The sequence below is a fragment of the Sceloporus undulatus genome, chromosome 11 (genome assembly GCF_019175285.1).
Source record: "Sceloporus undulatus isolate JIND9_A2432 ecotype Alabama chromosome 11, SceUnd_v1.1, whole genome shotgun sequence".
Lineage (NCBI taxonomy): Eukaryota > Metazoa > Chordata > Lepidosauria > Squamata > Phrynosomatidae > Sceloporus > Sceloporus undulatus.
In genome coordinates, this window is record NC_056532.1 from 1,488,753 (window position 1) to 1,503,571 (window position 14,819).

The 14,819-nt window shown below is 46.3% G+C and overlaps 1 protein-coding gene across 2 annotated transcripts; it reads right to left on the minus strand.

Annotated features, from left to right (window-relative positions):
* Positions 1-25: 25 nt before the first annotated feature.
* RCC1L (RCC1 like) lies at positions 26-13,128 on the minus strand. Of its 2 annotated transcripts, XM_042442523.1 has the most exons (11): positions 12,754-13,128; positions 12,169-12,298; positions 10,728-10,856; positions 8,722-8,788; positions 8,170-8,221; positions 7,152-7,236; positions 5,570-5,751; positions 4,951-5,035; positions 4,117-4,290; positions 2,311-2,396; positions 26-1,683 (listed from the first exon to the last, which is right to left on the minus strand). In XM_042442523.1, exons 1-11 carry the CDS (start codon positions 13,051-13,053, stop codon positions 1,606-1,608), a joined length of 1,368 nt encoding a protein of 455 aa, XP_042298457.1. In that variant the 5' UTR covers positions 13,054-13,128; the 3' UTR covers positions 26-1,605. The 2 variants fall into 2 exon arrangements, 1 of the variants encoding a protein (XP_042298457.1); XR_006100931.1 differs by lacking the exon at positions 26-1,683 and having other exon boundaries at positions 7,040-7,236.
* Between the last annotated feature and the right edge of the window lie 1,691 nt (positions 13,129-14,819).

Genomic DNA, 14,819 nt, shown 5'->3' on the forward strand with positions numbered 1-14,819 from the left:
GGTCACAGATAGTCAAGTCGTCCACCTTGGTACAAAAAAAGTTTTATTCCTCTTTTGTTAGGCCACTTGTTAATACCATTTCCCAATCTGGGGTGAAAATAGCTGGTGCTTAACTGAGTAGACTGGTATCTCATTTTCACAAGGAGTAGGAGGTGTGGGATTGTACCGCAGCACTGCTTCACATTTGTGTACCATTGGAGAATTACATGCAAGAACCATCTTGGGGTGACATTTCCCTGAAAAAGGGATGGCGCTATCCACCCAAAATGCTTCACTGCGCAAGAGAGCCATGCTCCACCTGCCACAGAGCTTTCTAGTGGACCGTGGCCTCCATGCAGAAACCTGCTCTTACGCACCCAAGTCTCTGGCTCAAAAAGCAAAGTGGGTGTTTTGTTGTAAACATTCCTCTTGGAACCAAGGGGCAAAAAATATTATGATCTGAGAACAAAGAGGCTGACTTCTGAACATTAATACTTATGCCAACCCTGGGACCCAGTGCGCACCGCACCAGTCCAGACTGGGCAGGGGCAATGGCAGAAGTGGTAGAAAGCCTATTTTTTGATACCCTAAATTTCTTTTGGAGGTTTTCTTTCACCAATATATGGCATACGGAGGGGGGGCACTTCACAGTCTAAATGAGCATCTTCATTCTCAGATGTTTCCATGAGCAGAAATGCTCACTTTTGTACAAGAACAGAGCAGATCCAATTCCCAAGTCTTACATTTCCCTATTATTCCCCACTGTTCAACATTCATTCCCTCTATTTCCAATGCTCAGACGACACAAATTGCTCCTGATATAATGCAGACAGCTCAATTTTGTCCCACATATGGAATAGGACATCAGCAGGCTGAGGCTGAACCCAACTGCTGAAGGCAAACCCTTATGGGAAAAGGCCCCATGGGGCATACCCCAAAATGCTGGGTCAGGACAACAAACTATGACCCTGTTCCCAGTCCCACTTGCAAAGTAATAGTAATCCACGTTTCGTGTAGCGTTTTCAAATATACAAATGGCATCGTCAAGCCGAAACCTCTACAACTCAATAGGTTACTCAATATGGGCAACCGGGCAGCATCAAAAGCCAAAGGAGGGTTTCCTTGCGTTGCAGCTTAACTGGTTAGCCATCCGCCCCTGCCTTTCCCAGCATGACCACAACGGGACCAGAAATTGTCACCTCAGTCTTGACTTAGTCCCAGTTTAGTAGCGCATGCTAGCCTTCAATCCACTCCTTCATCTTCAAGTCAATGGAAACTCAAAATTTGAGAGATGCTCCATAACTGCTTGGAGCTGGAGGGAAGCAAACATTCACTTCTTATCCCAGAATGCTGTCTTGAAACACAGAAGCCATGTTCCATTTCGTTTGATACTAAAGGCCATTGTTTTGACCCCCCGACGCACATTGCACAGTCTTGCCTCACAAGCCCTGAGCAGCCACTTACAACACTGACCACCATTCGTCTCCCCAACTAAAAGGCGTTCGGTTACAAAGATTCAAGGGGAGCTGGTTTTGCCTCGCAGAGAACTCAAGTCTTGCCGCAAAGGACCAACAATTGTTCAAACAGTTTGATGAACCTCTCTGTTGAAGCACTGCTGTCTCCGGCCTAAATGAAAGACTTCACCAGTGTGACCATGTGGTCCACCCCACACGCCACGTCTGTCACCTCGCCTGGCAACGTCACCTAAACAAGAAAGAAAGGAAACAGGATATCAGCAAAAACAAATACTTTCCTTGGGTGGCGACAAGAGTAAACCCTCAAAACAGCTCTTCCTTTCCCTGCATAGCTGCTTTCTTCTCACTCCAGCTCCCATGATACAACACAATGTGCCAACAAGAAGGCCTATCCTTAAACATCCCCAAAACTCTGTGCAGTTCAGCTAACCCTGTCCTTTTCATCTTGGATCAGGAGCCAGGCAGATTCAGGGACTAAACTACATTCTACCAAAATCCCACGGTTACGTTTGCACCCCATTTTATCCTGTTGAGCCCCGTTATGTGTGTCTGAAGGGTTGGGAGCAAACCAACGCTGGTGAGAAAGCTCATGTTGCTAATGTCTTTCGGTTAGTCTCAAAGATGCTACAAGACTTCTCTACATATCTATGTGCCCTTTGAAAGACAAAAAGCTGCCCATCTCTCTCCTAAAGTATAATTTACCACCAGTTTTCCTGTGCTTGGGTGCCTAAAAATTGTTGGCTTACTATTTGCGTCATCCCAGCGAGGGATGATAGCAGATGCAGTCCAACTACATCTGGGGGATACAAGATTTTGAAATGCCAGAATATTAAGGCATGAAAAGGCATCTCCTTACCCGCCATGGGAAGTACTGGTCTTCCATTCTGCCGATCCCCAGGCATCCTCTGACATTCTTACCCCACACAAAGAGCTCTCCTCGATCTGGAAACCAAAGGGAAACACCAGTCACTCAAGACAGCCTCCATGGGTAAAGTCATTACTTTCAAGGAATCGTAGAGTTGGAAGACCCCAAAAAGGGCCATCCAGTCCAACCCCATTCTGCCATGCAGGAACTCTCCATCAAAGCATCAACAGATGGCCATCCAGCCTCTGCTTAAAGACTTCCAAGGAAGGAGACTCCACTTCACTCCGAAGAAGTGTGTTGCACTGTCGAACAGCCCTTAATGTCAGGAAGTTCCTCCTCATGGTGAGCTGGAATCTGTTTTCCTGGAGCTTGCATCCATTGCTCCGGGTCCTAGTCTCTGGAGCAGCAGAAAACAAGCTTGCTCCCTCCTCAATATGACATGCCTTCAACTATTTAAACAGGGCTATCATATCACCTCTTAACCTTCTCTTCTCCAGGCTAAATATCCCCAGCTCCCTAAGTCATTGCTCACAGAAAGAATTTTAGACCTGCACCCTTACTTATACAACCACTTCAGGTTTCCTTCTACCCCCGTGCTTTTTGAAAGCTATTTACAAATGAAATGTGACAGGCTATCTATACCAACCCTGAAAACTGGCGTTACTCATAGGTATCTCAGTTTGAACATTTCTCTACCTCTCTCTTAGGAGGCGGTGGGAGAAAATGCACGCTTGCCAGCTCCCGCTTTGTGCTGCGATGCTGCCCACTGCAGTTGGCACACACCGTTTCTACATTCCAATTCGCTGGAGACAAGGGGCACAAATCATTCGGGGCTCTGGCGTTTGAGCAATTCTGGGAACCTCATTCTGTTTCTGAAACAAGACTGAAAATAGGAAGAGAGCGTGTGCACAAAACCAGAGAAGCTGGTGTAGAAGGTGTTGCCTAAAACAGAAGAGGGGCTCCTAGGATTCCTTTAATACCAAGGCCTTGATTTCCTGACAGACTGGTGCTGGTTGTCTCCAGTAAATGGGAATGCAAAAAAAGAGGTTGCATATTAAATGCACACAAGACCTCGCGAGTCTTCTTCCTCTCCACTCTTCTTTGTGCATCTGCCCACTTGTCACCTCTTTCTCCATACCTGCACACAGCTTTTCCTGGCTTCTTCGTCAGGCAAAGGTGTTAAAATCATACAGGAGGAACAAAAATAGGATGTTAGTCCCTTTTGTGAGGCAGAGAGGGAGCCACTGGTCTAGGACTTTCCTCTTTGAGTAAAACTTCCCTTTCAACTGGGGCTGCAGTTGGCATGTTTTACCTAAACAGCACCTAAAGGTTTTCCTAGCGCAACATCAGACCCTTGTGGTCTCTTCCAACTATGATTCTTGAGACATTCAGTATCTTCTGCCTAACAGAGGAGCTAGCAGTCTCACAAAGGACGGAGGCAACCTGGATCTCAAAGGAAGTTATCTTTTTTGCCTGCTTGCATGGATATCCCTCCATACTATCTTACCTGAGAGCAACAACAGCAGCAGCATCTTGACAAAATGCAGGCCTGTGACTAACACTGTCACATTTTTGTCTCTCCTGTATAACTTTTAACACATTTGTGTTTAACCTATTAACCCATTAAGTTTTGCCCTCGACTTATCCATGGGCCGTATCAAAAGCCATGATTTTGACCGGGAAACCTTCCCTTGCCTTATAATACATGAGGTTGACTTGGACACAAGTATACATGACAAGTCCCACTGAACTTATTTCTGCATAGACATGCAAGGAAGTTCAATGTAAGACACTCACTGGTGACAGCAGCAAACTGGCCAAGTCCACAACGGATCCGAGCCACGCAGACGTCCGGATTGAAGTCCGATAAGCCAAAAAGGGAAGGCGGGATCATCTCAGGAACGGCTGTTTCCATCAGCTTTGGTCCTTTCCCAAGAATTCCATAGCCCCACACAAAGACATGGCCTTCCTCTGGGATGGGTTTGAGAAAAGAAGTCCATCAATGTTTTTCCTCCTTTACGATGTGAAACCAACTACTAGACTCTTTCGTCAAGAAGCCGGAAACAACCGAGGGGGGCTGACGCAAAATGAAACGAAACTACCACAAAATACCGCCTCCTCACTGGCATGTGAGAGCTCTTGGAAGACTCACCATGTGCATGAATGCACAGATGCGCAAATGGCAATTACTTTTTATCACCCCAGGAACTGCGCCAACCCATTTTCCAGCGGCATCTGAACCGACGCAAGCCACATTCACATTTTTTAAAAAGGAATCACCTGCAGGTGATTTCTAGTTTTTTGTTAAAGAAAACACTATTTGGGGCATTAAAATGGTGGAAGGGAGCATTTAAATGGACAATCATACTCCCAAAGACTCTGGTGACCCAATCTCCACTTCTGGCTACCATCCAAGGTCTTCAGAGGCTGTCCCAAACATAGTTGCAGCCCATAAGTTACACAAGCCCCATCTGTTTTGAATTCTCCCGCTAAACCAGTTTAATTGGTCTAACTGGTTTAATTGGCCTGTCTGGGTTATCTAGCCCCCACTCTCTCGTCTGCTCAATCACACTTGTTTCGCTTAAAGCAAAATCCTAGCTTTAGAGAGGCTTAGAGAAGGGGTGAACTCACCGTTTAAGAGCGCATTGACTGTCCCTCCGCAAGCAGCTTCCTTCACTCTCCCCACTTTGAAGGGCAGGTGCCTTGGCACATTGACCTGTGAAAAAAGACATTTGGGATGTGATTTCTATATAAGCTTTCATTTTAAAGGATCTCATACAAGCTCAGACCCCCGACCACTGAGCCTGAACCTCAGCCTTAGACACTTCTCTCGGCAACAATACTGCTTTTAAGCTTCTGTCCCAAAACTCAACCCCGGCCAGTTATTCGAACACTGTGCTTTTAGCCTTGCTGATCCCTGGACCCTGGTGTGAAAGCTTGAATGTCTTTGGCTTGCCTTTGGATGGCTTGAATTCCAGACCCTCCAATGCTTGAAGCCTGGCATTTGCTGACATAATCAGACTTAGTTATGATTAGGGTAAACACTGAAATCAACAGGACCTCAGTGATTCAAAAGGTTTTTTGTAGTTCTGGAAGCATGACTACATCTGAACCCAACCCACAGTTATCTGAATCTGAATGTTCAAGTAAGTTAAAAACCCACAGGAGGATGGCCAACGGCTTCTATTGCTTGAGGCACCATGTCACCTAGACATTTATACGCTGTAGATCGGGTCTTGTGTATCCAGACCTGGGTTGACTCCGTCACGGACGCCAGCTGCAGATATTCGGAGTTGCCCCAACCAAAGAGTTCGCCGTCCTCGGACACGGCAAGGCAGCAGTCGCCGTAGGTGGCAACCTGAGAGATGCGGACACCAGCGATGTCTCCACGCAGTTTTGTCGGGGTGCTGACAATATTGTAATGGCCAAGGCCTGGTTTAGAAAGAAAGGGTTGGGAGGAAAAGAGAGAGACATCCTTATGTGTATCAAATGCAAAACTGCCAAATGCATATCTAACCACAGAGCTTGCAGTGGTTCCAGTTTTTGTTGTTGCTGCTGCTGATAATAAGACTAATAATGTTACGTAGATCCCACGTTTTCCCTGTTCACGGCACACAACAGTCAAAACAAACATAGCTAAAAAGTCACACCATATAAAAGTTAAAATGCAATTCAACTACAATAAATAAATAAAACCAATTAAAACATACATAGTTTTTTAAAAAGCCAATAGCCAATCCCACACACTATGCCAGTCCCATTCCTCTAAGCCAGTGGTTCTCAACCTTCCTAATGCCATAACTCTTTAATACAGTTTCTCATGTTGTGGCGACCTCCAACCATATGTCTTGGTTCCTAAGAGCATTGGAAATATGTGTTTTCCGATGTCTTAGGCAACCCCTGTGAAAGGGTTGTTCAACCCCCAAAGGGGTCCCGACCCACAGGTTGAGGATTGCTGCTCTAAGCAGCAGTTGAAGGCCTGCTGGGAAAAGAAAGTTCTCTGCCATCCTGCAGAAAGATAGCAAGGAGGGTGCCACTCTAACATCTCTGAGAAGGGAGTTCCAGAGCCTGGAAGAAGCAACTGAGGCCTCTATGTTTCCCAACAGATTACACATGTAAAGGCAACAGGGGCAACAGGGGCCTCACCAGAAGATCTCAAACATGGGGAAGATAATAAGAGTCCTTCTCATAATCTGGGCATGAGCCATATAGGGCTTTAGATCCATACCTCTGAAGCAACAGTTTGAACTGTGCCCAAAAAAACCTGGACTGGCAGCCAGTGGAGTTGTGTGTTCCCTGTAGCCAACCCCAATTAAAATGTTGGCTGCGGCTCTTTGGAGCCAGCAAAGTATCTCTGCCAAGCGGATGGCTCGCCCCAGGCCCCAGCGCTGAAAGCTTCCCTGGCCCAACCTCGTCTCTGCTCAAATTAGTATACAAAAGGGAGAAACTCCTTCACACTATAGAGTCCTTTTGGGCACTCTTCTCTTTTTTATTTATACCTGAGATGGGTATTCCAAAGCCCCACAAATACCAATGTGAAAGTCAAAGGCTTTCACAGCCAGTGTCCAGTGTTTTGTGGGTTTTTCAGGCTACGTGGCTGCGTTCCGGAAGAGTTTATTCCTGCAGGCGAAACGTCAGGAATAAACTCTTCCAGAACATGGCCACGTAGCCTTAAAAACCCCACAAATACTGTCGGACTACAACTCCCAACACTCCTTACCTCTGGCTACCCGAAGCAGGGCTGCTGGAAATGATAGGTTCAACAATATCTGGAGGGTGGCAGAGTTCCCATCCTGACTTATACAGATCCTCCTGCGCATCAAACAACTGACCTGTTTGGCCATCAGCTCCCCACCCACAAGAATAGACATCTCCTCTCTCTGTCCTAAAGAGGCTGTGATCCTGTCCACAGGCGACCTACAGCCAAAAAATAAAACATGCTCAGAGGGAGGAAGAGAACAAGGAAGAAAATTATCCTCTAGCTAGCCCTTCTGCTAAGACAAGTACTTGTTCCGTGCTGAATTCTGTCAAAACGACAACGTATCTATGTAGTATTGTGCTGTCCTAAACTTTCCCAAGCCATTGCGTCCCTCATCACCATGTATGGATGTGAGAGCTGGATAGTGAAGAAGCAATCTGGGAGGTCATGGGTCTGAATCTGCAGGACCTGAGAGAGAACAGAAGTCTAGGAGATGCCTCACCCACCGGTCACCATGAGTCTGGATTGACCTGAGGGCAGTGAACAACTACAACATGGTCAGGGTCACAACAGTTAAGCACAAAAGTATGTTCCCATGAGGCTTGTTGACATCCAAACAACTACATCTGTTGGCATCCCCCCCAAAGCTTGCAGGTTCAGGGTGGCCCACATGCCCACAAGCAGCACAACTCCTACTCCTGGCGTAGTGGTTACAGCAACACCCCTGTCAACCCGATATTCCCCAAGCTGTGTTGACTACCGTTCTCACCATTACTGCCCAGCGTGACCATTTGGAGGTTAGGGATCTAAAAGACCACCTGAAATAATATAGGAGAGGGGCTCTTTGGCAGTTAGACATCTTGCACTGTTTGTTTAGGAAGGGGAACAGTTCAAGGCAGTATTCTTGCACTGTATGCCGAAGGCTGCAGGTTCAATGCCCAGTCCACACATAAGGAAAAAGGCAGGGGGGAAAGTCTTACATCTGAGACCCCCGACCAAAGGAGATATACAACACAGTGCTAGAGGAACCCATGCTCTATCCTGATATAAAATAGCTTTTTATTTGAAGATGCACTTTTAAAGAAAACTATGCAAGGCCACAAAGTGATACTGAAGAAATCACAAGATGAATTTAGAAAGGGATCACTTACTTGGACAACTCTGTCTTCAAATTCCTGCAGCCTGTTAATGATCTGGCTATCGCTGCGTTTTACCAGGAAGAGGTCAGAAAAGGAAAGATAAATGAACCAGCAATATACAGTTTGACATATTAACAATTCTAAAAGGTTTACATTATACTTCTAATACAATGTAAACACGAAATGAACGTAATTCTAAAGATAATAATCATTTAAAACAATATACAGAATATAATGCAGCTGTCATCAACTGAGGAAGGCAGCGGAAACATGTGTGTTTTCAGGGGAGATTGAAAACTCAAAGCAGTCTCCATCTCTTGGACCACTCAGGAGAGATGAGTGACACCACCGAGAACCATACAATACTGGAAAGACCTGTCTTTTTAACGTCATGCAATGGCATTCCCCAGACCAAGGTACCATGGGCCACAATTCCCATCATCCCTGACCACATGCCACAATGGCTAGGGCTGATGGGTATCCAAAACACGTCACTGGCGCCCAATTAGAGGAGGTCACTTTACAAGAACATAGCCCATTAAAATGGGAGGACGGTTCTCTCACCTGTACACTTCCCCTTCGATCACTTTCCGGCCACACTGCCCATAGGAGTTGTTGCCCATGCTGAACACTGAAACAACGTTATGGGATGCTGTTAGAGAATTACCAAGTACCACCCCCCTACAACAAAAGAGAAAGAAAGAGTGAACCAGGCTAAGTAGAGATTGTTGTTTTCCATACCCCTGCTTGCACACCATTTCCAACTAACAGCCATTGTGTATCTGAAAAGGCCACTCTGATAGCTTAAAACGTGGCAGACAACCCACCCGCCCTGCTTTAGACCACAACGGCCATGCATCCTAGCCAGAATAGCTAGGGCTGGGAGCGGTCTGAAACATCTGGAGAGTTGTTGCATCTTTCTTACCTCCGCCAGCTTTAAAAAGGTGACCCTATGGTTCTATGCATGGGACCGCCTGCAAGGACTTTTGTGTTGGAAGTACAAAGATGCAACACTTGCGTTGGGTGTCTTCAAGGGGCAACAACGGTGGAGACGGACAGTTAAGGCCACATGGATGTTTGCCTCTTTAAACTGCTGACATGCCAGAAAAAGAAGCTGCCTTCTACTGGATCAGACCAATCCAGCACTGTCTGGCAGTTGTGGTTGTCCAGGGTTTCAGACAGGATGGCTTCCTAGTTCTACTTGGAGATGCCTAGTATACCCTGATGACCTCCCATCCAAGGACTGAACAGGCCTGGCCCTACTCAGCTTCTGAAATCAGATGAAATTAGATGTATTGAGGGTGGCATGGGCCTGTTCCAGACTGCCAAAATAAAGCTGCTTGGGGTCTCTTTGGAGGTATGCTATTTAAATGGTGCATGGGTCCTAAGAGTCCAGAGATTGCACCAAAGCCACACTCCAGTCCTAAGCACTGGAGCGCAGCTTTGGTGCAGCTTCCAGATTCTTAGGGTGCATGCATCATTTAAACAGCATATCTCCAAAGAGACCCCAAGCGGCTTTCTTTTGGCAGTCTGGAACAGGCCATGGTGATTTAACCTAAACTTATACTCTTGGGAATGAATCCTCTCTCCATTCTGCCAAGCATGTCACCTGGTGGTTAGCTTACACTTTGTAAACTGCTTAGTAACTCAGTAAGCGGTACAGAAATGTACTCGATATTGCTATTCTTTACATTCCTAGCTCAACTTCCATGTCTAGACAGTGTGCCCATAATAAAGTTTCTTTCATTTTTATCCCCAACTGCGTTTTCTGCCTAAACAAGTGCTAGACATCCATCTACATCACCAGAATTTTGCACAAACAAGTGCAAAACTGACTCTTGGGACTGTTTTTTTTGTGACTGGAGGAGGAAGAGCCTGGTCAGAAGTAGCCCTGGCACACCCAAGATCAAAAACACATCCATACATGAAACAGTATACTTACCGTATATTTAACTATAAGTCGACCTCAGGGGCAGGTTTCAGGGGCAAAACTATGGGTTTTGATTTAACCCGTGAAAAAGCCATGGAAAAAAACTTAGGGGCGCATAATAAAAGATGTAAAGCATGAAGGAAAGGAAAAGAAAAGAGCTGCCACTACCACTATATTCCCAGCCAGGCATTCAAGAAATTCAGAAGCGGCATCACAGTGGAAAGAATAGCGGTGGTCAAAGACATTTCTAGGTGCGCCAAGCACTCACCATTCTACTCAGAGAAGGGGACGGTTCCTTTCTTTGATAAGTTACAGTATTTATACCAACCTGTGGATGAGTCAACCCAGGTTTTCTGGGTCAACGTTGGACTAAAATGTCTAGACTTATACATGAGTATATACCAGTGATGGTGAACCTTTTCGAGGCCGAGTGCCCAAACTGCAACCCAAAACCCACTTATTTATTGCAAAGTGCCATGTCCCTCTGGCTTTCTAGTAACAAACTCTGGCAAACTCTGTGCTGGGGTGATGGCACATGTGCCCACAGACAGGGCTCTGAGTGCCACCTCTGGCACGCGTGCCACAGGTTCGTCATCACTGGTATATACAGTAATAAGAGTTTGCAGGAGTCCCCTCTTACCTCCTTCTGTGTCCGTCAGCACTAAAGAATGCGCTCTCCCACAGGACACTTGCGAGACCCTGGTCTGCTGCGGCTTGTCCAGAGGCAGTGGGACCGGGCTGGGCTTCAAAACATATTCATAGCCTTTTGCTGTTCCAAAAATGTGTACGTAATAAAAGAAAAGACAAAAAAAATATACAAAGTCGATAAACCACAGTAAAATACCCCAAATATGCTATAACAGAACAGCAGGTTAACAATAACAACTGGCAAGTTTATGATGATGTGGCTCTGATTTATGGTGACCCTCTTCATTCACTTGTGTGCGTTGTGTGCCTTCAAGCCGCTTCTGATTTATGGCAACTCTATCATGGGATTTCCTTGCCAAGATGGGTTTACAGGGGGGTTGCCAGCTGGATCAGACTTGAGTTTAACCGATTCCCTGTAAGCTTCATTCTTCCCAAGCAGAGTATGTACAATAGAGGAAGGGACACAGTACCAAGAAAATATAGGCTTAAACCCAGTTGTATGGAGCCTCAAAGTCCTAGGTAGAACCTAAAGCCATCACATCACCTGGAAGACTCTACCAAGAGTTCAGTTTAAATACCTACCGTATATATACTCAACTATATGTCAACCTCATGTATAAGTCGAGGGCAGGTTTTGGGGCCACAATTATGGATATTGATATGACCCTTGGATAAGTCAAAGGTAAAACTTAGGGCCGTGTCACAAAGGATGTAAAAGATGAAGCAAAGGAAAGTGATGCCAATGAACTTGCAAAACCCTGGCTGGCATAACTGCTGGGGCAGTGGCACCTTTGCTTTCCGATGGTTTCGGTGTATACAAACTTTGTTTCACGCACAATATTATATTTTAAAGATTGTATAAAATGACTGAACTGTCGCAAAGAAGGTGGTATCTCTGTGCTTGAGTCCATCCCTGTTTTTAGGTATTGTTCCCCAGTTCACTTGGTGCCTGCCTTATTCTCTTTGCTTGGTACTAAAAGGACCCTTTCAAATCTTCCCATACTTTTCAGAAGCAATTTTTATTTCTGCTCACCCTTTTAGTCGCCTTATTTCGCTTTGTGACATTTCAGCCGTTTTATTGTCCTCTGAATAAAGTGTGATGTTTAAAAAGACTAATAATAAAACCATTCCTGTTAAAGCAAAAGCAGAATGAATGGAGATGCAGGGACAGCACTGAACACTTCAAACGTTGCTTTTTGTGGGCATTTTGGGCTCTGTGGCCTTGTTCTAGAAGAGTTTATTCCTGACGTTTCAGCAGCATCTTCAGGGAATGTACCCCACTCTCTTCTATGCCAGCGTTCTCTGAAGATGCCAACCATAGAAGCTGGCGAAACGTCAGGAATAAACTCTTCTAGAGCCCCAAAAACCCACAAAGAACTATGGCTGCCGTCCATGAAAGCCTTCGACTTCATTCCAAACCTTGTCTGACTTACTCCGCTCTCTTCTGCTTTGGTGGAATCCAATCTGAGAATCCTTGTTCAGGCCCATGCCCCAAACCTTGGTCACATCCGTAGTTCGGGAGGAGAGGAGCGTGAAGCCGTATCCACAGGCGGCAGATGAGATCTTCCAAAGGAAAATAGAAGTCAATGGTTAGTTGCTCCCTCCTCAATATGGCACCCCTTCCAAGTATTTAAACAGGGCTTTCATATCCCCTCTTAGCCTTCTCTTCTCCAGGCTAAACAGACCCAGCTCCCTCTACAAAGGGCATGGTTTCCAGACCCTTCCCCATTTGAGTCTCCCTCCTCTGGAGATGGTCCTATGGCTGTGTCTTCCTTCCTACATGGCAGAGGGGTGACCCTGACTGGGTGCCCATCTGTCAATGGGGATGCTTTGGCTGTGAGCTCCTGCATGGCAGAAGGGGCTGGGATGGGGTGGCTATCCCTTGGGGCCTCTTCCGTCTCTCTGGCGGGGAGTTCCTGCATGGCAGAAGGGAGTCTCCTCCTATCTATTCCCGCCCAGCAAAGAAGGGCATGCTATGCAAGGCCTATGGAGGTGTCTCTGTGTCCCCCGCCCTTCACCTTCTCCTCCGTCTCCAGGCGGCAAGGGACGGGCTGGACCCTCCTGGGCCTCATCCCCGCGTCAGGAGCGACGAAGGAAGGGAGGCCCAGGGCCCCAGAGAAGCAGAAGCCCCACACGAAGACGCGCCCTCTCCGCTTGGGCTGCTGCCCGGCGTAGCGGTAGACGGGGGCCCCGGCCTCGGCCTCCTGCAGCTCCCTGGCGCTCCGCCTTCGCCCCGCTGCTTCCGACAGGCCTCTCCAGGGGCCCAGGGCAGCCCTCAGAGGCCAAGGCCGCCTCAGCGGCACTGAAAGCAGCGCCATGACTGGCCTCTCAAGCTCAGTTTGCGCTTCCACAGATCTTGCGCATGCGCGGCAACATAGCCGCCATCTTCTTTCACCCTCACGCGTCACTTCCCCGGATGCTGCGCATGCGCGGCAACGTGGCCGCCATCTTTTTCCCCCTCACCTTTCGCTTCCCTGAGTTCTGCACATGCGCGACAGCCCGGGCGCCATCTTCCCCCTCACTTTTCGCCCCAAGGATTCTGCGCATGCGCCAGTGTGGGCGCCACTTTCTTTCCCCGCCCTCACCTTTCACCCACTCGGATTCTGCGCATGCGTGACACCTTTAAAGCTTTTCCAGATTCTGCGCGTGCGCGGCAATATGGGCGACGCCATTCCCCCCCCCCCCCCTTGGCTGTCTCGGATTCTGCGCGTGCGCAGTAACGTCCCCCTCTCGTTCTCCACTTTGCGGGCGACGCCATATTTTTCCCCTCTCCCCCTTTCGCTCCCTGAAACCCGCGCATGCGCAGCAGCGTGGCCGACGCCATCTTCCTCACCGTTCGCTTGCCCTGTATTTTGCGCATGCGCAACAGTGTACCTATCTTTTCAATTGCCTCTTCTGAGGAAATAATAATAAAATTTAATAAAATTCAAAAATTTAATTTAATATTATTTAATAATAATAAAAAATGAAAACTTGTTTTTTTCTTAATCCTCGAATTTTTGTATAAAAGGGGGGTTTTGTGTGTGTGTGTGTGTGTGTGTGTGTGTATATATATATATATATATATATATATATTGTATTCATTTGAAACAACAGTAAACAACAAACAAAGACAAACAAATGAAGCATACATTTACATAATAAGTAAATACACTGGCATACATGAACTAGCTGATATATATATATATATATAGACATATATGCTAGCTCTAAATTAATACAAATCCACCAAAAAGCTATTACAGTCTCAAAAATTCCCATCTATAGCATCAACTTCCTTGACTTATGAAGCCATTTACTTAGATACAGTATGCACTGTTTCTTCCACGTGTTTCTCCTTTAAACAAGAGGGGATGTTTGCCTTTTCCTAGGCAATGACAGTCAACAGCAGCAGCTGACGGGTCTTCGGGGTTTTCCTCAACTTTCCCCAAAGGGAAGCGCCTCCTTTCTCTGATGATGGCTGCTCAAAACAACAGCGTCCGTGACTCATTTCACATAAAACAGCCCAGAAACACCATTAAATTTGGCTTTATGAAGAAACCATGATGCCATCATGTGATATGACTTGAGTCTTGAGGCGGGAAATAAGGGGGAATCCCAGTCTATCCCAGTTCCTCTTTTGGTCATCTACACAGCTTTCAAAAAGCACACAAGTGTCTGACAATCTCTTCCAATTCTATAATTCTATTGTTCTATGATTCTAGTGATGATGGGAACTAATCCATAAAAAACATCAATCCGGTTATCAGTTAATTTATGGGTTCTGTTTGAGCTGAGCTACCAGAAATAGTTATAAGGCAAAAATTTGCTGCATGCCCCACCGATTAATAATCTACAATCCAAAGATATAGCCGTGTTGGTCTGTAGAATCAGTATCTGGAGAGATCTTATAGCACCTTTGAGACTATTAAAGAAAGACGCCAAATGCATCTGAGAAAATAGACCGAAGTCTTTGAAAGCTCATGCTGCCAATTTCTTTCTTTAGTCTCAAAGGTGCTACAAGATCTTTCGTACTAGACTTCAGTCTACTTACTCAGATGCTTTGGAGGACATAGACTTAAGTCTACCAAAGCTCATGTTTTTG